We start from the raw sequence: 24009 nt of genomic DNA, 5'->3' as shown, positions 1-24009 counted from the left end.
TATGTATTTAGGGGCGCCTGGGTGGCTCAGTCAGTTAAGCGTCTGACTTCAGCTCAGGTCATGATCTCACAGCTTGGGGTTCGAGCCCCACGTCAGACTCTGTGCTGACAGCTCAGAGCCTGGAGCCTGCTTCAGATTCTGTGTCTCCCTCTCTCTCTCTGCCCCTCTCCCACTCCGTCTCTTTCTCTCTCAAAAAATAAACACTTAAAAAATAAATTAATTAATAAATAAAATATATTATATGTATTTAAGTATATATTTATAGATATACAAAATATTTATATATGTAATATATATACATGTGTAATATGTATACATATATACATATTTTAAAATACCGAACACCTCATTTTACATATCCCATCACTATGCGTTGTGAGGCAGATAGACACATTTTAAAATAAAACGTTAATAGCATAAGGTATAAACTTGTTGAAACACTCTGCTGTATACCTGAAACTAATGTAACATTGTGCCAACTATACTCAAATAAAAAATAAAATAAAATAAAATAAGATGTTAATATTACTTTACAGATATTCGTAGAAATTCTAATTATTTCATTGCTCATTGGCTGTGATAGTGCCTCCTGATTAAGGCACCGCAATTTAAAGAAGCTTTTTAAAGAACATTGAACTGAGACTATAAGGTAAATTAATAATGGCACCTTGTAAGGTTCTGGAAAATTTTCTCAGGATTTCCACTTTGGGGTTTGCACAAGAGGCAAGGAGGAATACAAAACCAGGAAATGACTTTGAAAGCAAAAATAAATACTTACTAACTTCTCAAGGTTGATTATTATCTTTTTGTAAGGTCATGGGCTTTAACACAAATAATTAATAGTCTTAATATATATGTTTCTACACTTAAGTTTTAAAAAGCTAAGCATAAAGAAGTTTCACAGCACAGAACAGAACAGCTCCCACCTTGGCAGGGAATTCTCACCTTATTATATGTGTTGCCACTAAACAGGGTGTGAGAATTCCCCTGTTCATCACTCAGTGAGAAGGAGGACAAATGACTGAAGGGTCCTGGGGTAAGACAGTCAGCGTGTGAGAGAGTCTGTGGAGGCAGCAGGGACTTAGCAGAAGGATAGAGTCTAGTCTGATATAAAGGGTGGAGAGAAACAGGCTTGTGAGGAACTGTCACATCCTGGGAACAAGAAAGGTATAAAGAACATGTTAGTGGACAAAAGTCAAGCTCACTTGGAATTAAGTCTAAGTATAATAGACGTTATGTCAGAATCTCTTACTACTGGGGAGCCTGGGTGGCTCAGCCAGTTAAGCGTCCCAACTCTTAATCCTGGCCCAGGTCATGATCTTACAGTTCGTGGGTTCAAGCCCTGAGTCTGGCTCTGTGCTGACAGCAAAGAGTCTCCTTGGGATTCTCTCTCTCTCTCCCTCTCTCCCTGCCCCTCCCCTGTTCACTCTCTTTCTCTCTCAAAATAAATAAATAAACTTAAAAAAAAAAAAAAAAAAAGAATCTCTTACTACTAAGAAGGAAACCTCTCCTCACAGTTGGACCCTTCTCCAGACACCTGCTTTCATAGTATATTGTTTGTCTCTTTCAATAATTCCCGTCAGTCTCCTCCTCCAGCCTCTTCTGCCAAACTAAACAAGCACCTGTAGTGTCGCCTGAAGGGTGTCAAGGTCGTTATTTTTGAAAGTATCAAGAGGAGAAAAGTTTAAGGAAGGAGAGAGATCCCAAAGGTGATAGGATGAGATTTAAAAAGTCTTCATTGAAGAGGTAGGTAACAGTGGAAGTTATTTTAAGAGGACTTGTGATCTGGTCAGGAAGAAATGGGGGACACAGAGGAGCGCATCTTAGAGGATATCAATGCTCAAGCAGCGGAGCGGAAGTGTTGGTTTAATTCGTGGTACAGTAAGTGGCCAAATTGGGCCGAGGACCGGCAAGGGATCAGGATAGGCAAGAATGGAAAGAACCATGAGTTCTATGCCAGGCAGTGTGTTACTTTGGAGAGAAACTGGAGATTGTGCATACAGATGAGTTCAAGTGTAGAGAGAGGGAATGCGGCCTTACCTTGGGTTAGTCTTTAACCTGGAGAGGAGATGAATGTGAAAGACTTTGAGGAAGTAGGACCAGAGAGAAGACCAGGCATTGTGAAAGGGGCAAGGAAGCCATAAGAGTGGGAAGTCTTGAGCCTACAAAGAAAAGCTGCAGAAAGGGCCCAGATACGTATGTATCTGTGAAAGATAGGGCTGCTTTTTTGCAGATAAATAAGCACCTCTTATATTTCTGAAATTTTTCATGTAAGGAAATAAATTGACAGTGATTGTTCTATAGTAAAAACCCTCAGTACATGAATTTTATAAAATGAAATCTGCTTTACTCACTTTTGTGGCCTCAGAGTTAAGTACAATGCCTAATACAATAGATGCTTAATGCATTAATGGCTGAAATTTCAGAGGAATATAATGTTTTCTATGAGTTCAATAATGTATTCAGTTATTCCTCTACTCCATGAGCAATGAACGAGTATATTTGGTTTTGTGTGAAATGGAATTTGGTACAAAATAATACACATTGTTCAAAATTATATTTAGCATGCAAGTAAATTCAACTTTAAAACTGTACACTTAATATTTTGTTATGTAGGTTTAGTTCATTTTTCCAATAACGTATTTTTAAGGCACTGATTGGCTTTCTAAAATGTACATTGATGTGTTTGCTGTATCAGTAGATGTATTATTTCTTTTTTTAAGCATTAAATTCAAAACTGACTTTAAAAAACTCAGAAAATTTAAACAGTTAGAAAATTATAATTCTAGATCTTTTAACTTTGTAGAAATGAGAGGTTATAACCCTCTGAACCTTGAAATGGTGACTAATTAGCATCTTGTTTGTGCTGCAATATTTATTTTACATATCAAGCCAATACAAATATTTTCACTCATACACGCTACAAGCATACATAATTATAAAAAAAAGGATGGCATCCTATTTACAACATTCTACATATTATTTCTCTGTATTTTCCCCCAACTTAACAACAGCTTTGGTATATTTCTATGTCAGTACATGAAAGCTTTGGATGTCCTACCAAAACACATTACTGAGTTATCTCACGGATGTAATTGTCACTCAGTGAATTCTCGTGGAAGCTCCAGGTATATTACCCAAAATAGCAAATCACTTAACATTGTGATAAATTTACCACCTCTTTGCCAGGTTTTACACTTGCAATTCCTTTCTTTTGTCTAATTCCATTGGCCAATACTGCTAACATTATTAAATAATAGTCATGTTATTCTGCAACTTTAATGGAATGCTTGTAGTATTCCATTAAAGATGGAATTAAAGATGGCTTTTAGATTGAAATGTATTCTAATTTTGTTTTATTTCTCAATCAACTATTCCATTATTTTATCAACAATTAATTACACTTCTTAATCAGGGTGGGAAGTGATTAATCTGAAAACCGAGTAGCAAACACAAAGACTAGCTGTGTAAAAAAAAAAAAAAAAAAAAGGTGACATTATTATTGACAGTTGACAGTGCTTAGGAAAAGGTGATCAGAACAGTCTGGTTTATATTCTGGCCTCAACTTTTCTTGGAGGGTTCAAGATCCATTGTGAGGATGTCAGAAGCCAAGTCTGTAGTCATGCAGGGGAAGCAGAGGGTTTCTTATACGGGGGAAATCTGGCAGGGCTAAGGCCTAATCAATCAGGCAGCAAACATTTCCTGTTTCTACGCTCACTATGGCCAACCTCCATCTCTCAGGAGTCGGTCAACTCTGAAATTCTGTGGGGTCAGATGATACCAGCTATTTCAGGCAGCTCGGCAGGGAGAGGACAGCAGAATTGTATCAGCACTTGGACAGGTCATAGAGAGCTAAGAATCTTGGCCAGGCTCACTTGAGCACTGTCTGGTTGATAATACAGTGCAGAGGAGAAGGGATTCTTGGTGGTGACAGCCTCCACATCTATGTCACCTGAGGCACCAATCTGTGCTAGCTGTCTTCTATGCTTTTCTTAAGTTGTTATCCTGCAATTCTCTTTACCATCACCTTGGAAATGTTCTTTGCCTATCTGTTATGTGCCATCTGCTGTTTCCAGTATGCCAGGCCTTTCTTGGTTTCCTCTCATATTCACTGGGCCCTAAAGGAGCTTCGGGGGTGGGGGTGGGGGTGGTGGGGGGAATGGAATATTAGAAGAAAAGTTTTGACCTTTGCATGTTGAAAATTTTGTTCTGCCCTTACATTTAATTTTCTGGATATAGGATTCTAAGTTGCAGAATAATTTCTTTCAGAATTTTGAAAGTATTTTTACAATTTCTGTGTTACTCTACTGCTACTATTTTATAGGTATTTTCCCAAAACATTTTATGTTTATGATTTCTATGGCCTTTCTGATTTCCAGTTTTCTTTTGCCAATTCTTATAAATTTATTTTTCTTGTTTTCCTTATGCATAGGAAACTTTATTGTTCTTAAATTCTATACATTGTATACCTTATTGATTTATTTTTATTCTCTTTTTAATTCATTAACCATGTTTAGAGTTGCACGTTTTCTTCCAAGGACTATTTTAACTGTATTCCTTAAGTTCTAATAGACAATAGTTTCATTACTTTTTTTCTCATTTCTTCCCAGGTAGAAATTTTATTTTGAATTTCCTCTTTAATCGAAATTTTGTTGAAAAACAAATCTTTCACTATACAGATGGCCAGGAAAGCCAAATTGTCATAATGTATCTTGAAGTTTGTTGCTTTTTAAAATACTTTGTCATAAGATAACTTTAGAACCTCCGAATGACTCCAAAGATTTTATTGGTCCTTCTCCATCTCATTATTATAAATATACAATATTATGTATTTAATATATATTACATATATAATCTCCATCTCATTATTATAAAGATATACACACACATAGCTTTATCCCTATGTTTCTATTACTATATATAAGAATCTTAACTATATATTAATGTAACATATATAACAGGCTCTCATAGTGCACGCGTGTGCACACCTACATCATCCCTGTCATCATAACTATCTGTGGATGTTGATGTAACTTCAACTTCATACCTACAATGTTTTCATATACTCTATTGCTGATTATACATTCACAGTTTTCCCATAGAACTGTAATTTTATTATAAAGAAGTCACTCACTTTAGGGAGTAAATTTTCTCTGACTTATTTCTCTTTTAGGTCCCCAAAGTGTCACTTTCTTTTTATTTTATATCTAGAACACAAATGCTATATAATGAGACTAGTTTTAAATCTATACTTTGATCTAACTGCATCATAAAATTACAATATAGTGTCACTTGCTCACTACTTACTGCTTTAAATATTCAGAGCTGTTTTCAAAGCATTTTCAAAGCATTTCTAATGGTATCAAAGGAATGAATTTCAGTGTATCATTCTATAGTTTTCTGTGTATTATTTTACAGTATTTTATGCAGCAGGAAGAACATATATATTTCCAATTAAATTGGGTTTTTAATTTTTCCTTTATGAATATTCCTCAAAAAAGATGCTTATCACTGACTTCCATAAAACTTTAAACATTGTAATATTAAATACCTCATGTCTTTAAACAGTACTGAAATTACACAGCTTCTCCATGTCCTGATGCCTACTCTGTAACTATCTTATGATGCCATCATATAATTATTAGTTAAAACTCAAGACAAAACTATAAATGTAGGAATGGGTATATTATTATTAATAATGAATTAGCAATATGGCTATTAACAAAGCTTATACTACATATAGATATTATATCATCTCTGCCACGTCTTGCTATGTATTCCTATATTAGTGGTATATTCAATTTAGATTATTTTGTGGGAGGTTTTTTAAAGTAAAGTCACTTGTTAATTTTATGAGGATTATTTTACTTAAAAATAGTTAATGTGATAAATCATATGTCCAACTGGGCACATGAACTTCCATCAAGGACAAAAGGCTTAAGCAACAGCCAAGTGAGGGCTCTCTGTTCAATGCACCAAACTGGAGAGCTGACACTTTCCCAGAAATCTCACTTTAAAAATGCATACGTTGTGACTATCTGGCTCTCAGGCTTACAAAGGACACCATCGTAAACCCATATAAATCAGCAAAGCTTAAAATATTTCCTATAATTCTAAGTCAGGAAGTGGCCAACTCTTTCTGTGAAGGTCCACTTAGTATATGTAATAGGTTTTACAAACCATATATTCTGTCACAATTACCATGGTAGCATGAAAGCATCCTTGGGTAATACATAATGAGTAGACATAGTTGTATGCCAAGAAAATTTTATTTATAGGAACAGGCGGTAGACCAGATCTGGCCCACAGGTAATAGTTGGTGACCCCTGTTTTAGATGGAAAAAGTCAATAAAATCTTTACCATGTCTGACTCATACCCCACCTCCACCCCAATGAATTATCTTGAGGTTGGTAGATACTACTTTGGAGATCACTATTCTAAATGATTCCTGAAAATGAACATCATCTACCCTGCTTTAGCATTCAATGGATGAATCTTTTAATGTTTTAGTTTTTGAGGGAAGGACAGGAGTCATAAAATTGTCTCATATGTGTTTCTATCAGTGAGATATGTTAACAGTTATTTCTAATAAAATGCTGTAAACTGTTTTTCATTTACTTGAGAATTGTCATTTTCAATACAAAAATACTCAGCACAAATTTTTTCAGAGTAAAATAAGCTTTACTTAGGAGCTTGGTTTTTAGAAAAGGATTAATTATTTTGGTTGATTATATCATATCCTAAAAACCTTAAAGATCACAAGAAGTTATGAAGCAAATAGTACCTTGGTTCATTAGAGGAAAATGTAGCGGACAATATGCAGTGAATACATTAATTTTGCTGTGTCTATTAAGAGAACTGGAGATACTGAAGAATTAAGTATTGACACAGACATCCAAAAATGAATGCTATAGCCATATCGACTGCATTTGCCACTCTAGAAAAAGCCTACTTTCTATTCAGCCATCAAGTCAAACTATTTAACTTCAAAAGCTGTTTTCATTGCAACACCAAAGGGCATTTTTAAGGCACTATGGGCTCTTTTCATTAAAGCCTGCACATCTGAGACTCTTTTGTTCCATCCTGGCATTTGAAAGCTACCCCCTTTTCTGTGGTTCCGAAGTAAAGGGTGAAAATCTACTTTCTCTCTGCTCCCTCTGTCCCCACTTCACACATGCAGCTATTTGTGCCCCTGGAAACTCAGAGCACCACTGGGTGACATTGCTGGAGCCTTTAACCACATCCTCTCTCCCTTCTACCTCTTATTTTTAAATACAGCCCTTGTTTTCAGTTTTCCTTTCCTGCCTGGAGCTTGTAACAATTTAAAAATCAGAATTATAGCATTTCTGCTACAGTTTCGGTTTGAAACAACACCCTCCCCCTTCATAAAGTCAAGAACAGTTACAACGTATTTCATAACCAGTGACTCCTTCAGCCAAAGGCGTATCAACATTTTACAGACACTGTCACAGAAACCCCAAATTACCAAGAAGAGACTGTAATTATCTACATTCCCCGAAGATCAAGCCAAGATAAATTAGGTCTCTTAATTTTGAACATATGGTATAACTTCTTGTTTATCAGTCCTAATTCTGAAGAATTCATATGCATTTTAAAAACAGACGTACTTAAAGCCACACTTATCTATTTCAAATCCTCATTTGAACCAAAAAAATGTAAACTTGCGAAGTATGAAAAGACATAGCATATGCTTAGCTTTTTCAAATCCCCTTCACCAAAAAAAGTTTTTAAATGATTAAAATATAATTTTGAAGATAGGCTTTGGATTATTTAGGGCTTAGAGTCTGTGACTGTCTAACAGCAAGCTTCACAGAGCAGATGAACTAGATCAGCGTGAAGATAATTTGATGGCGACGTGTTCAAAGGACAAGGAAGAAAATATTCTGTAATCAATCGCAGTGGGCACTAGAGCGTTAAAATGCTGAGTCTTATGTTTTTCTACACACATAGTTTAATTCTTGTCTTAGGTTGCCCGCCTACATGTATTTGGTGGAGGGGAACAACTTATATTGAAGAAGTCAAAAAGCAACATAGAAGAGAGACTTCTGTGACTTCTCCTAACAGTGGGGAGAAGGAGAACCTATTTGGTGACCCTTTAGCAAGGAGTCAGTGCCCTTCTTCCAAAATTATAGTGATGTTAAAGGAAACAATAACAATAAATATTTCAAATGTGCACTCCCTTGAAAGTGTCCAGAGCCCTTTTGCAGTGACTATTTCATGGAATCATAAATGGGTATTAATATGCATACCATTACAAATGGAACTTGTAGTCCCATTTTTCTAGGATGAAATTGAAGTTCACAGTTTCTAGGCTCACATAGAATCCATGTTCTTTCCATTGCATTCTATCATAAAGTTACCTTTGCAGGAAGCAGAAGAGTCAAGGACTGCAGTTACTAGCAGTCAAGATCAGTCCCTTAATGGATCAGAGGACCAGAGGAGCAGCCCACGGCAGGTGCAGCCTGAGTGTGCAGTGGACAGTTATGAGTGAGGAGGTATGGAGGATTGCAGAGAAGGTTAAGAGTGGCAAAAAGAGGCTGAGGTCAGAGTTCAGAGTATGTAGAATTCCCTAGAATCTAAGCTTCATGCTGCAGGGATATTATCTGCTCCTTTTCCAGTAGAGTCACTCCTATCTATTGCAGAGCCTGGCACAAACATTAAAAGGTTGGATGCTATGAGTAGAGAGAAAGGAATGAGTGTGGAGAGAAGCTGCAACACCATTCATCAGGAAACCATAGCACTGCAGGGACTGCATGCCAAGCAATAAGAACAATTTGTTATGATTTTGACCTAAGCAGGAGAGTAGAAGACTTTCCATCTCTCCAAAGGTATGACCTAAGTAACACATGCTCTTTTTTTCTTTTCCTTTTTCAAATCACCTAAGGATGAGAAATATCATGCAATAGTATTTAAATAGTATTTAATAATAATATTTATCATATTATAATAATATTTAAGTAATATTTAATACTATTTATTATATTATAATAATAAAGACATAGACACAGAATTTCAGGGTAAGAGGGCACTGTTGAAAGTATTTTGTACAATGTCCACGTTTTGCAGGTATGTAATGAGGCCCAGGATCAGGAATGACTCCATCCAACAGCATGCATTTTTCATACAGACTGGCTGATATTCAAAAATTTCTCCTTTTGTTTGATTTTCTTGAAATCTAACAAGTGGGGAAATACAAGAATGAGGAATAAATGTCTGGGAAGATGGGGAAGCCATAACATTGCTGAAATATCTAGAGCCAATGAAAATGTATTCCCTTTATCTAACAGGGCTATCATTACAAGTAGAGGCTACATGGAACGTGGGAGATTCCATAAATGGAGGCTTACTTACCTCCTTTGTACAAATCAAATAGGGAAAAATTCTTAGTTAAGACACAAAAAGAAGACACCTAGTCACTGTCAGTTGAACTGAAATGCCCTTAGCAGGGTATAATTGAGCTTCATTAGTCATAGTATTCTTGAAGCTGGAAGGGAACCAAGAAATGGTCTGGTCCAGGATTTCTCGATTCCAGCACTACTGACATTTCAGGCAGGAAAATTCTTTGTTGTGGGAGACTGTCCTGTATATTGTAGAATGTTTAATAGCATTTCTGGTCTCTACCCACTAAATGCCAGAGGCATCCCTGGTTGTGACAACCAATAACGTTTAGGGCAATGTTACCCCAGTTGAGAACCACTGGGCTCACCCAATCCCCTTACTTCATGGATGAGTTTCCTGATTCACAAATGCAAAGGGTAGAGCTGGTTAATCACACTTCCACAACTACAAACCAGATTTCAGAACTCTTCCAGCAAAACCAAGCTGTTCTAGTTTTCTTTTGATTCAATTATACATCAGAACAAATAAGGTCATCAGGTCCTGCCTGGATGGGGATTCTAAATTCAGAGGTGAAACTAGCCTGACCCTACAATACCCTGCAAAAGGCCAGTTCTTCTATCAAATGCAATTCATGAGAACCCAATATTTTCCAGAAATGGATTAGCCAAAGATTGAAAAAAAAAAAAAAACAAAAAACCACCTCTGTTTTTCCGAACGTACCAAATGCAATGGATATCATATACTCTTGGTTTTATTTGAACAGGTAAAGTATGTTAAGCCTCTCAGCTCTACTAGATAAAGATAACCAACAATCCAGCTTCTCATGAGTTGTTTATTTTAAGACCAAATGCAATTTTCTATTTTCAAGAAAGAGTAAAGATTTAAAAAAAAAAACATATTACACGTCTAAAGGTCCATTAGACAAATTGATATTTGGATGGCCTGGCTACAAGAGATTATATTTCTCTTAGGATGTCCATATTTGGAGATTAGAACATTATTTCAAAAAAGTCAAAAAACCTGCCAGCTCTTTCATCCCTAAGGAATCACCAATTTTGAATTTATAAATTTACTACAGATCTTCCTTTCCATGTAGACTTTGAAATAAAGAAAACTACATTTTTGCATTTGTATAATGTATTCCATTTTCTTTTTCCTATATATTCTTTTGTAAATGACCTGTTTCACCAGCCTGAATTCAATTTTCCATATGCTGGACTTCTCACTCAGGCTGTGTTTGGCTCTTTAATGAAATTCAAAAAACCATTTTTTTTTTTACCACTTTTATCTCTGACTCATTCTCTCCAAACATTCTTTTGGTTGCTCTTCTCATTTGGATTTGTTGTTTTCTCTGCCTAAATTACCCACCTTAAATTATTTTATCTTGGATCACAGAAAAGAGAAGGTTTCCAACTCTCTTCACATAACTCATTTTCAGACTTATATATCTTGCTGTGACCTTTACATTTGTCATCAAAGACTGTCTAATCTCACCCACACGTTAAAATAAGCAACAATGTCCCTAGTGCTTTAGAGAGTATAATGTGTTTCAAACACATCAATCTTAGCATTTATATTCAGATAATACATCCAACTTTTACTAGGTCCCCCTCTATGCTTTCTACCTTGATTCCACTTGTCATGGGTCAAAGAAAATTGTTCAAGAGAGAAAAGAAAATCAAAAGGCTCTCATTCTGATTGCATTTCCTAAGGATATTTATTGTTAAATAACAAAATTCAATCAAGAAAATTTTAAAGATTTGGTTGGCTTTATTAAATGATTCATGAACCAGGCAGCACTCCATCTAGCAAGTAGAGGGGAGCTCTAAGGAGTTCTACAAAAGGGAAGCCTTTTATAAGAAGGGTGGGGCAAGAACATTACTAGCAAAGAAAAGGAATGTTCCTTGGAGGTGGCTTTCAAGGGAAAAGCAAGGTATCCTTATCATGCAGATTACTTCCCCTTTCATTGGTGGGTGGAAATGATTCCAGAGGCACTCATTGACACAGATTGAAAAATTCTTGACTGGCAAGGTAAGACTACATTTTCCAGGGAAGTTGAAACTACAAATCACTTACGTGTTAAGCAGGGGTTTGGAAACTCTAAGTGATACCATTTTGGGCCTCGGGTTTTATTTTTGTTTGTAACACTATTAATAACTACCGTCCAAACCATTTTAAGGCAGTTGTAGAACCGAAAGTTTGTAAGGAGAGAAGAAGGGGAGTATTGTAGACAGTGTCCTGGTTGAGGAGCACTAGTTTTACCAGACTGTCTTGCATGCCAGAAGACAAAACCATGCCAAAGGCCTGTGATTGTTACCATCTAGAGTTCTACCTACAGGCTGACCTTGACTCAAAGCTCAGGGAGTTTACTTCTGTAAGTAAAGCATAAGAAGGTATCTTTTTCCTTGCCAGTAAATACAATTTTCTAATCTCTAACTAACGTTTACTCTGGATATTACTTAAAATATTTTTACACAGCTACCTTCTCTCTTTTGACATTCATCAGAGAAAAATAACACAGAATATTTAATTTTCACAAGACCTTATCTTAAAACTGGAACATGATTTACATGAGAGTTTCTAAATAAGGCAGTGCCATTCCTCTTAAATAAAGATAGATGGGGACATCGTGAATTAACAAAATATCAAAGACCACATTTGCATAAAGCTTTCAGATTGTCTTTGTTTCCCTGGTAGATTAGGGTATGGTCAGATACCCCATGTCTACCAATATTTGTTAAGCAACTATTGCCTTACAGTTTAATTATTAGAATTCAGTTGCTTAACTAATTATTAGAATTATTAGAATAATTCTATCTATTATGATCAAAGTGGCAATGGGTCCTCTTTGTGTGTTTGCTTGTTTTAAATCAAGTAAGACTCTCTTCTAGACTTTAACCCTATAGAAGGCAAAGGAAGGGGGACAGGAAAATAAGTTTCTCTTAGCTTGTAGACAACTGCAACAGAAAATTGCAACCCTGATTCCAGTCTCCCAACTTCAATAATTACACAAGGTCAAGAGAAAGCTTAAACCAAAAAAAAAAAAAAAAAAAAAGGGAGAGATGAAATTTTTAATTTGAAGAGGTGATCCTATTTGATTACATTCCAGAGAAAAAGCAAATTCTGTCTCTCTAGAACATTTTTTTTAAAAGAAAACAGTTTATTATATTGATAAACTATCTATTACATGCAGTATACTACCTGTTTATGATAAATTGTCTATTACCTATTACATATACAGGAAGGAAAGAAGGAAGGAAGGAAGGAAGGAAGGAAGGAAGGAAGGAAGGAAGGAAGGAAGGGAGAGAGGAAGGGAGGGAGGGAGGAAGGAAATAAGAAAGGAAGGGAGGGAGGAAGACAAAACAAAGAAGAAAAAAATTCACAAAGATTTCATTACTTGAATAAACTTGCTAAAATGTGGAGAAACCAAATCTCTGGTCTTAACCCTTCCAAAAGAAATGTAACACAAGGAATTTCAATTCTCCCTCCCTTAAAACAATTCAGAAAACCACTTAATCACTTCTAGACCTAAATAGGTTAAACATTTTAAATTCAAAAATATTTCTAATTAAAGGTTAGCAATAATAAGAGATATTTTTATGACAAAAAAAGCAAGCCATCTTGATTGAGAAACAATTATTGAAAAAGCAGCAATTCATGACAAAGCCAGAAGTCATTTGGAATAAAAGGCAGTATTGTCAGTTTCACCTAGGACAACGGTGAGTACTTGCTCTGTAATATTAACATGTGCACGACACAAGAAAGTGAAGGGAAAGGTCACAGTAGAAATCCAACTTTATGAATAATTAGATAGAAATGTGAAAGTCACCCACATAATCATCAAAGCTGAATGTCAAACAGAGAGTTTGGTAGGGAAGTCAGATGTCTAAGAAAAATCAGAAGAAAAGAAAGACTGAAAATACTGCAAAAAAGAAAATTTCTTATAATTATTCCTTTATGTTCTCTGTGAAGTGGTGTGGAGGAAATTCACTAAATGGTCATTTTCACACAAAACATGTTCTTTTGCTTATTGAAGCAAATTAGAAGGAAAATAAAAATGAAGAGGCACACATCTGGGAAGTGTTCTTCCTCATTAAAAAGAAAATTTCCAGGAAAATCAGATGAGTTAACAATATTTCCTCCTTAATTCTATTCAAAGCTTTCTTTTATATAATTCTCTAAGGTTTAAGAAGAAAATGGCATATTTAATATTATGGATTCAGTTACTAATTTATAAAGAATGCAAGAGAATATTCCATATAACATTCTATACAAGTGAGGTTAGCAATTGCTCTTTATACTAAATTGAGGATCTTAAGTGAAGAAATCACCTTTATGTAATTAGATACACTAAATGACCAGAAAACAATCAATGTATTTTGCCAACTCACAAATAGTCAGATAAACTAAAAATCATTGGGCTCCTTAGTATCTTAATTCTCATCAGTGAATTGATTTTCTAAGCCTCAGTGTCTTCTGGATGCCCATTTGTCCAATCAATTCTGTTAATTACTTTCCAACTCTGACCTTGATCATCCATAGAGTATGCTTCAAAGTACATCACCATAGTTTTAAATACAAATGTGGAGTGTGAGATATTTTGCAATAAGTCAAAAGGACCACAGATTGATACAATAATGGATTTAAAGGTAATTTCAAAAAAGCATAAGCTTCATTCTGAAGAGTCTTTGTTACAAAACCCATCTAATACAGAATGATGCTTCCTGGCCTATGCCATTTTGATGTAAAAGCTGTTGATTAATAAGTCTCAATTATTTGATTATGCATTTGGTTTCAAACTTTGCTTTTAGTACTCAGAGGCTGTCTCCAGGCACATTTTCAGTTCATTATCAGTTCAAAAGGCTGCCTGCTTGTACCTTCTTAAGCTACAGTAAATACATTTCCGTCTGGTCTCATCATCTTTAGTGTCTGACATTTTGTAACAGAGAGTTTTGAAATCATATTTTATGGCAGTGAAGCTGTTAGGGGAAATTTATTGACTTAACAATCCCATCCAGCATCTCCTGTCATGTGGAACTGTCCCCAGTACAAGGCAGATTAGTGAATGTGAGCTGCTTCAATTTGGCCCAACTGTCTGGCTAAAGAATTTTCCATTACATGGGTGGGTGAGATCAACTGAGTTTAGAACCATTCAATTTATTCTGTGGCGGTAGTAAAGGAGAACACAATAGTGACTGGTGAACTTGAGTGCACTGTCTTCTATTCAACTTCTAATGAAGTGGCAATGCTGAGATTATAAATTGTTCTTACTCAATTGATAGTTTAAGTAGATCTAAGCATCTATGCTTGCGATGTGCCTTTGCTATCTTTCTCCATCGTAGATTCTGGACACACCAAGATGGTAGTTAGAACTCAATATAAAGAGACCAGTTGATAGTACATGTAGTTGCCCAGTATGCAAGGACCCCAAGTTTCTATTATTTTCCCTCTCATACAAGGTTAATGAGTAAGACCAGACAGTGTTTGGAAGTCACTTTTAAGTAGTATGCCATACTTCTTTCAATTCTGACAGCCTGCAGACCCCTTTTTATGTTCCACAAGGAAGTTGGGATATAAACAAGAATAAATTGATTGAAAAAATATATATAAATACGATTATGTCTATGGCACCTCCATATTTGCAAAAGAATTCAAATTTTCCACAAATTATCTGGAAATTCATAGGCTTATGTTGTGCATAAACAGAGCTTTAAACTTGCTGTATAGTTAGGAAAGGCAATGAAAAGAAACGGCAACTCCTTTTAGTGACAATTTCTTAAACTTGAAAATAGAATTTATCATTTCTGAGGACAGCAAATTGTGATAAATAGATAACCTGATATTCTACAATGAGTTTTGTTTAAAGTAAAATGCATAAATTTGAAATTATACTAATATAAAAGGACAAAATCATTATTTTACAGCATTAGATGGTATTTTGAAGAATGTAAGTTACATGGATAATATGTGAAGTTTATTTTAACTGTTGGCATTTTTGTCATTTGACTACATTATTTTTTATACTTTTTATAATGATCCCATACTGTCTAAAATGTCACATTAAGCCTCTAACATATTTGTGTCATGCAAGCAATAGATATTTAACAAGTGTTTTTGTTAATGATGAATTTTCATTTCTGTTACATGTAGAATTAGTGATAACAATCCTATTTATATCAATAAGATTTCTCTAATTTAAATTGACTACTACATTTTATTCTATATAATGAAAATAACTGCCTTTAATTATCATATTAAATGATATTAGTGCCTTCTAAAATGTTTAATTATCAAATCATATCAGTCTTTACAAAATACATATAAATAAACAGGAAATATCACCTCCATTTTATAATTAAAAAGTATAACAATTTATGGTGAATTTTTATAAGGCTACTCAGGGACCTCTGACCCAATCAGTGTTAATCTTAGATTTTAAGAAACCCAGATTTTTTAATTTGAAGGATCTTTAAAAAGTACCTGATCTGAATGCCTCATGTTATACATGAAGAAACTGACGGCTAGAGAGATGTTATAGAGCTCGTATGTGGAAGATAAGATATTCCTTATGATTCACAAATATTTCAAGAATATTCTTAATTATCATTTCCAAAGTGAAATTTAAAAGGAGTATATCACCTTATATTCTTTCATAAGTATATTTTATTACACATTACCAAGGGTAGTGTTTTTACATTCCTTGGTTGTATGGGGAAAGGTTTCTATATTGCTTCCACTGCTTATCCATAGAATGGTATTTGAGATATAAAATATACAACCCATGCCTATTTGTTGCATTTTAATAGGATAAATAAAGATGCAGAGTTTCTCTCTGAAATAATTTATGGACTTTTATACTACATAAATGTGTATTTTCATATGTTTCCCTAATAGCTTACAAACTACCATCAAAAATCTTCCATTATACCTCCTCCAACATATAAGATATATAAGAGGAAGACAATATACCTTTTTTACATATAAACCAAATGACCAAAAAAGCCTTAAAATATATTAAACTCCTATCCCCTATTACTGCTCAATCTAGGGGTTTGTATCATCTCTACTGTGTTACTATGCATCTGTACAATAGATCCTTTGCTAAATATCAAATATTGCAGCTCTTAAAAAAAGATGCAGGAATTTAGAAATAAGAATGCAACACCTGTATGACCCATCCAACCAATGACTTCATGATGCCTTTTTTTTATGGAGAGTGGTTCCCAAAACAATGCCAGCAGTAGGTAGAAAAAACTTTTTTTTTTAATTTGAAATACTTCAAGATATCATCCTAGGAATATATGAATTTCTTTTTATTATGCAAAAATTAGAACTTTTCTTATTACTAAGGATACTCCAATCAAATGAACATTTTCTTGCATATACTATACTCAAGAGGCATCTCCATTACTTATACAGTTATTTGTCAAAATATCAAAGACTTTGTCTTATGTATGCTCACCTGCTCAGAAAAGAAGTCGCTATCATCTTCCAGGTATTTACTGAAAGGGTTGGGTTCATAAATTTCCTCCTCTTTTTTCAGTAATATTTTGGATTTTACAGGTACTGGGCGAATCACTCCAGGCTTAGTCTTCATGAATGTCAAATAACATTTTTACAAACAAAGAAATAAATACCATTAAAATGAATGAATATGTATATTGTTAAGTTATTCAAATGTTCTCACAAAAAATTATAATTTTTAAATTTTAAAATGATTTTACCGATACATAGATCAGCTTAGAAATCAAATGATTTTAACTAAAATAACTTTAAAGTTAACCATTACATCAATGAACTCATAAAGATCTATTATCATGACATTCAAAATGCAAAAACCTTCCTCATTTATCTAGCCAAATGTGTTCCTATATCCTCACCAGTTCATTCAGCCAATAAATATTTCATCTGACAAATATTTATGGAGAATGTCCTTAGCACCAGGCAGCATTCTCATTCTGGTAAGGAGAGATGAATTTGGCACAGTCTCAAAGCCTTTAACAATTTATTTTTCTGGAAACTACCCCCCATGCCCCAACATCCACAGAGCTGGGTCCCTGGAAACTATGTTCATTTTATGTATAATGAAACCAGGGATGGCCTTCTGACCTAAAAGGCTAGGGAGGTGAAACCAGATTTTCTCTTCTAAGAATGTGAAAAAGGAATAGACCATTCTGAAATTTCTTGGGAAGGTTGAAATTATAATATGTCAATTTGGGAACTATAAGAAAGACTTAATCTGCCATAAAAAGCATATCAGATGAGATCAAGAAAGAGAGCAAAGTGCATGGAGCCTAGAGAGAAGAGACACTAGGGGGCTTTCCAGAACTGAATTCTAAAACATTCCTGGGGCCCAGCTGAATTTCTTGTCCTGAGGCTCCCTGAGACTTTCCTTTTTTTAACACAAGATTTTCTACTTTTTAAAACTCAAATTTACTTCTGTAACTTGCAACCAAAAGAGTTTTAGCTAGACTAGTCATTCAAGATTCATAAACTTGTACGCAATGTCAGTTTGATGAGAGAGACAGAGAAATCTACTTTGGGGCAATTTCAGAATGATGTTTCACAAACACCAAAACCTTGTTACACTGTAAAATGTCACAAAATGATTGATAAATTTACAAAAACATCCCAAACAACAATTCAATAAAAAGTTGTGACACTTTCTCTGGCTGAGCATTTTGCCGTAATCATTCTTCTCAACACCATTTCCTTTCTGAATATAGTAAATTAGCTCTCCTCAATCAACACTGATGCTCACAATTTAAGCCTTAAGGGACTATGTCTATCTCTCTACTCTATAAACCACCTGATACATTTTGAGGCTTGAATAAATGCCACTCTGCAATACTTTTTCAATTGATATTTTCCCAGTTGCCTTTCATATTTATGTCAACTAGGGAAGTACAGAGTGAGAAGAGTCTCTATCTTCCCCAGGCTGAGAAATATTTCCCACTTAAGAAACTCTGATTTCTCTCAAGAGGGAAAAAAATGAGCAAGTAACATCCAATTATGCATGAAGTCGCACAGTGGAGTATGAAAGCAGTATCCTTGCAGTAAACTCAGCATAAGAACAAAGCCTCAGCAGCTACTGATTTCTATAACCACCTATAATGAGGGAGACACCTGATATTTGGGTCATGATCCTAAGTTGTCCAGATTTCTTGTCTCTCTTTTTCACTTGACTCCCTGTTTTATTTCCCCTTCCTTCTCCTACTCTACCTTCTCCTTCTCTTCTGCTCCTTTGTGAGGTAGGAAATCAATGCAACAACTTTAGTACTCGGGGCCCACCAGGTTCTAAAACCAACATGGAGCTTTAGGAGCTAAGCTTGGTGGGAGTAGGCAAAAAGATGAAGGCAGAGAGGAGAAATGTCACCAAATTCACTTGATATGCTAAGAGAATCCCTCTGCCAGAGACCCTGACCCTTGTATTGCTGGCAGGCTGATAATCTGGGTTATCCTAGCCTGGAGACTTTCACTCAGATCTTCTCTCTTGGGATCATCAACCTCCAGGGTGAGACCAAAAAAGAGACTCCTCTAGATAGCAAGTAGCTTTAGTATCAGAATCATCACCCATGTTTCATATATGTCTCCTTACCAGCCTTTATGCTCCTTAGTTCCTATGAATTTCCTGAATTTGATGGTTGTCTGATAATTTGACAATAATTATTTCCCTATTTCCTCTACTCTATTGGATGTCCCACATGCTCTTTTCTTGGACTCTGTGTCCCTGAAGTCTGAGGCTTCCTCATTCTAGTTTGCCTACTTGGCCTTGGTAGAGTTGTCCTGATTCTTACACTGTATTTGTCACTTCTTTCCTCAGTCCTGTTTTTTCTCCTGCATCTTAACTTGGTGTCACTCAGTAGTATTTTATAGAGATGGAAGCCAACTCTGAGCATAAAACTAGACATAGTTTGCCTTGGACATTGTTCACATTTCCCATTCTATAAATTTTAACCATATCCTCCTCACCCAGAGATCAGTATTTGGTCACTATGGTCAAGTTGGAAATTGAACACTGGTGGTCCAATTCTGAACCTCATGCACTATCCATAAATCATAGTACATGGACAAGTCATATTCATGACAGCCTCTACACCTTGCTCATACCATTTCACATGCTTTGAAATCAATATCAAAATCCTTGAAGACTCATTGCAGATAATGACACCATCATTCTCCCATATATCCAGATTCTATATCTTACCTATATATGTGATCAGGCTCTATATTCAGTATTTTAGATAGATTATCTCATCAATTCCCTACAAACAACCCTGTGAGAGACTTAGAGAAAATAAGTTACATGCCAAAGTCATGCAGTTAATATGTGAAGAAGTCAGATTTAAATCCAGGTCAGATCTAATCATCAAACCCATGATTTTAATTACTCCTATGCCTACTGTAAGACAGAAACATATGGAGAAACAGCATAGACAGAGACTTAAAATCATTTTTAAATACCCACCTCCATAATTTCTTCTGTCCAATCAATAACAAAGTTCCAATATTTTTAAATTTTTGATTTCTTTTAAATTCATTGCTTCTGTTTTATTTCTACTGTCCATTGACACATACTTGGCTTTGGCCACTATTACTTCATTTGATGTCATTTTACCTTTCTTTTCACTAGTCTTACTAAATCCGGTTTTTCTTTCTTTAAATATGGCATATAAAAAAGTTCCTGCCAAAAGACCATTCCTAAAATACTGTAGGATATGATGTTTTCTTATTCAATATACACATTCATACATCCTCCTTTCACCCCCCCCACACACAACACACACACACACACACACACACACACACACACACACACACCATACCAAATTGAATTTACTAAAGCACTCTGTAGTTTGCATGGCCAAGACATAAAATTTGTACTGATGTCTCTCTCTGGACTTAGTTAAAAATATACTCACAGAAAACAGCATGATATTGCCAGGAGGAGGGCATCAAGCTTATAGACTTTAATTTTTGCAATAGTGTTCATAGACTGTATGACCTTGAAAAAGCTGTTCAAGGTACCTTCTCCATCTTTTCCCTGTCTGGACTTTCAGCTAAAGGATTATAGTCATCCATGAGTAGGTCCTTTAATAATGAGTAATGGCACATTTATTATTTACATTCCTGTCCTCTCCGTCATCATACCACATAGAGTTTTTACATAAGTCTTGTCTCTGCATATGCAAATCCATCACCCAAACAAGTGTCTCAAGGTGCCTTTTAGAACATCTATAAAATAGCCTAAATAAAGCAACCAGTGCTGTTGCTGGCAAGGTAAGGATCTCTTGGAATATTAGTTAATTTCTTCTCTGCACTTCTTGTCTGCTGGTTCCTCAATGTCAAATGCTTATGTAATCTGTATCTGTTGAAGATTAAATTGCCAACACAAAGTAAACTAATGGATCTATCCAAATAAGAGTTCTGCTAACACTGTGCCACTCAAGATGGGGTATGTAAACCAGCAGCATCTGCATCACTTGGGAACCTGTTAGAAGTGTGGGATCTCAGGCCCTACCCCAGAACTACTGAATCATAATCTTCATTTTAACAAAATCTCTAGGTGATTCATGTGCCCTCAACTAGAACTCATTCCACTAAAATGTTGTGCAACCCACCTAAAGATAGATCTTCCTTGGTCTGCCATCCCAGAGACATCTGCTTAACTTTCAGCTTTGCCTCCAGACTAAAAGAAAGCCTTTAGAGGAGAATGTCTTTTATTGATTTCTAATCTACATTGCATCCTTGCATATAGCCCCCTGATATCTTTAGACTTCAAGTAGACTTTTGTTCTCTAATTCTGGCATAAGTTTGTGTCCAAACAAAAACAAAGGTAATTACATTAATCAAGTTGGAAGAGTCTGTTAAGGTGAGCTACTGTAAGATTGTCATTGCCAGCAACTAAACAAGCCCAAAGTGGCCCTTCTTTCATTTTTCTCTAAATAGAATCCATAGATCCAGCTAGACTCATGACTAATACATGTAACTGTTATTCTTATGATGCCAGGAAAAGCAACTCCATAATTTCCTTACCAGCCTAAGTGGAGAAATAAAAACAGGCAATGACTCCCATAGTTAACAAAAAAGGAACAGAAAGAATAACGAGAAATTTCTCTAAATGGAAAATTTCAATCCTTTATGATGAACCTACTGAGAGAGAACTGATCTACACTGAATATAAGACATTTTTGAAGCACCTCAAAGACAAAATAACCATTGTTTTGGATCTCTGAAGCACACATCTATCAGACGTTCTCTGGAGCCATTTTGCCAATTGCGACCTAATCTATGTCAGGAAGTATAGTGTGTATAACTCTTGTTCTAAGAGGGCTGACAACTCAGTTGAGTAAGTCACCAAATAATCACACTATGAGTCAAGTCGTGTCACTTGACTCCTCTCCAAGCTCTCTAATGCCTCACTTTCTCACGTAGAGTGAAAGCCAAAACCCTTGCCATGCCTGTAAGGTAATGCCTACCAAGTGCTATATGACCTAATCTTTCCTATGCCCCACTAGCCTCTCTCTTCCCAATCTTATCTGCTGCTGTGATCCCTCTCACGTCCCCACCACTCTCCCCACTCTAGCACAGACACTATGATACTCTCCCCCCAGGGAGTTTACACTTGGGCTCTTTGCTTTTTCCAGAACTCTTTTCTCCCTGGAATGCCAATTTCCCCTTCCCTCCCTTACTATTATTATTTTTTTTCCATAGAACTTATTGTAATATGACATTTGTTTATGTGTCTATTGTTTTGCTTTCTTCACTAGAATGTAAGCTTTATGAGGACAGAGATGATTACTTTGTTCACTGTTGTATCTCCAACACCTAGAACTGTGCCTGGAACCTAGAAGGAGCTAAATCATTACTTGAAGAATGAATAAATTAATTGACAGCCAGAAAGAGCTTAGGATGCTGGCTATTATCCAATATGAAGGCCTCAAGGGGTGTTGACTGTCAGCTTGGGGTCTCCCATTACTTTTTCTGGATTGACTTTTTGATTTCAGTATAACTCAGGAAGAGAGAAATCCTCAGGCTAGAAGATCCATATGGTCTTTCACCAATAGAGGACCGGAAGAAGGGAAGTGGGTTGAGGAGTTCCACCGTCAGAGTTAAGAGTAGAGGCTGAAGTTCCCATCTCTGATGGATATGAGAAGTCAAAGCCAGAGATCACTTCTTTGGGAACTTTACAAGATTTTCAACTTCTCCATTTAAAACAATTGTTGTTGTTCCTCCCGTTTGCTTATAGCGATACCGATAAAAGTTTTAATACCAAAAGAGAAAGATATCGGCTCTTTTGAAGAATTTGAGGGTGGGGTAGAAGTAAGGAGAACACATTTAAACCTACTGCTAATTTTGAGGGGGAAAAAGTCCAGAGTATGTAGAGTTCCTGGGGCCTGTGAAAGGTTTTAACAGCCCATGGGACACTGGTCTGAGCCTGCTGTTAATTTGTCTTTATAACTCATCAAGTGTACACTTATGCTGGAACATTGCTACTCCAGGGCACCGTGAAAATAAACATTATTTCTGTCCTTTGGAACTTGAAATCATAATTCTAGGACAACAAGTTGGTACTGCCTCTGGCTGGAGACCAGAGTTGAAAATTAGCTGCCAGCACTGACCTGGAGAATCCATTATTAATATTTTAAAATAATGGCTTCTTAGAGCAAGCTTCTTCTTAAATTAGTAACTTCAACTATTGGACTGTGTTTAATTGCCTTTGATGACAGTATTAAGCCCTGCAGTGGTGTAATGAGGGAAGAACAGAAATAAAGAACAGGGTCTCCATTCTTACGGGTCTATTTTTATCTTTTAGAAGAAATAAAATGTACAATAAAAAGCAAGAACGTAATAAACACAGCATATAGCAAACTCTGTGAACTGGCTAGAAATTCTACTAATTTGATGGATCCAAAGAGCTAGTGAAAGTACCACAGTGTTTCTTTTACCCATTTGCTTCCGTCTTGTCTTTAGTCCCCAGTGTTTTATACATATGCATATATTTTGGAATTTCTGTGGCAACCAGCTCATAGAAACTCAAAAACATACTACCAGTCAAAACTGTTGACAAAAGCAATATTATCTAAATGATTTAGCTGGTTCACTCGTTCAATTAATAAATGTTGATTAGCTTTCATTCTTTTAAGATAAATAATATTATATGCTTGAAGCAAACAATTAAGCCTTTTCTACCCCTTGAATAAATATCCCATATTTCAAAACACTATAGTGCAGAGCAAAATTTCCAAGACTGAGGGAAAAAGAAAGATTTTCATAGCACCCATTAGCTATGGGACTACTGACACACAACTGTAGATATGTGGACTTCAGTTTTTTTTCATCAGAATAACGGAATAACAATTCCTGCCAATTGCGAGAATCTAACAGGATAATGTTCATGACAGAATTTTGTCAAGAAAAAAAACACCATAAAATAAATTTGAAAGGGAAAAACTTTCCTCTTCTTTTTGCATTTATAACATAAAGTATTGATTCTAAATGATCTACACCATCCAGCAAAGTACCTACCTAAAATATTTAAAAAAAAAATAAAAACATACATAGGACTCCAGTTACTATAAACCACATCCCCTAGCTCAAGAAACATTTGATGGAATGTGTACAACAACACAGATTGGCTGGGTTGA

General features: G+C 35.5%; 1 protein-coding gene across 1 annotated transcript in view; it reads right to left on the bottom strand.

The window, feature by feature from the left end:
* Positions 1-560: 560 nt before the first annotated feature.
* The window catches only part of LOC102962699 (muscular LMNA interacting protein), a 213548-nt gene continuing 190099 nt past the window's right edge, over positions 561-24009 (bottom strand). The window contains exons 11-13 of the mRNA XM_042987606.1: positions 16824-16952; positions 927-1152; positions 561-589 (exon numbers count right to left, since the gene is read on the bottom strand). Of these exons, the coding sequence (XP_042843540.1) occupies positions 561-589; positions 927-1152; positions 16824-16952 (384 nt within the window). The remainder of the gene's footprint in view (positions 590-926; positions 1153-16823; positions 16953-24009) is intronic.

The sequence above is a fragment of the Panthera tigris genome, chromosome B2 (genome assembly GCF_018350195.1).
Source record: "Panthera tigris isolate Pti1 chromosome B2, P.tigris_Pti1_mat1.1, whole genome shotgun sequence".
NCBI classification, from domain to species: domain Eukaryota; kingdom Metazoa; phylum Chordata; class Mammalia; order Carnivora; family Felidae; genus Panthera; species Panthera tigris.
This window is presented reverse-complemented; position numbering and strand designations above follow the sequence as displayed.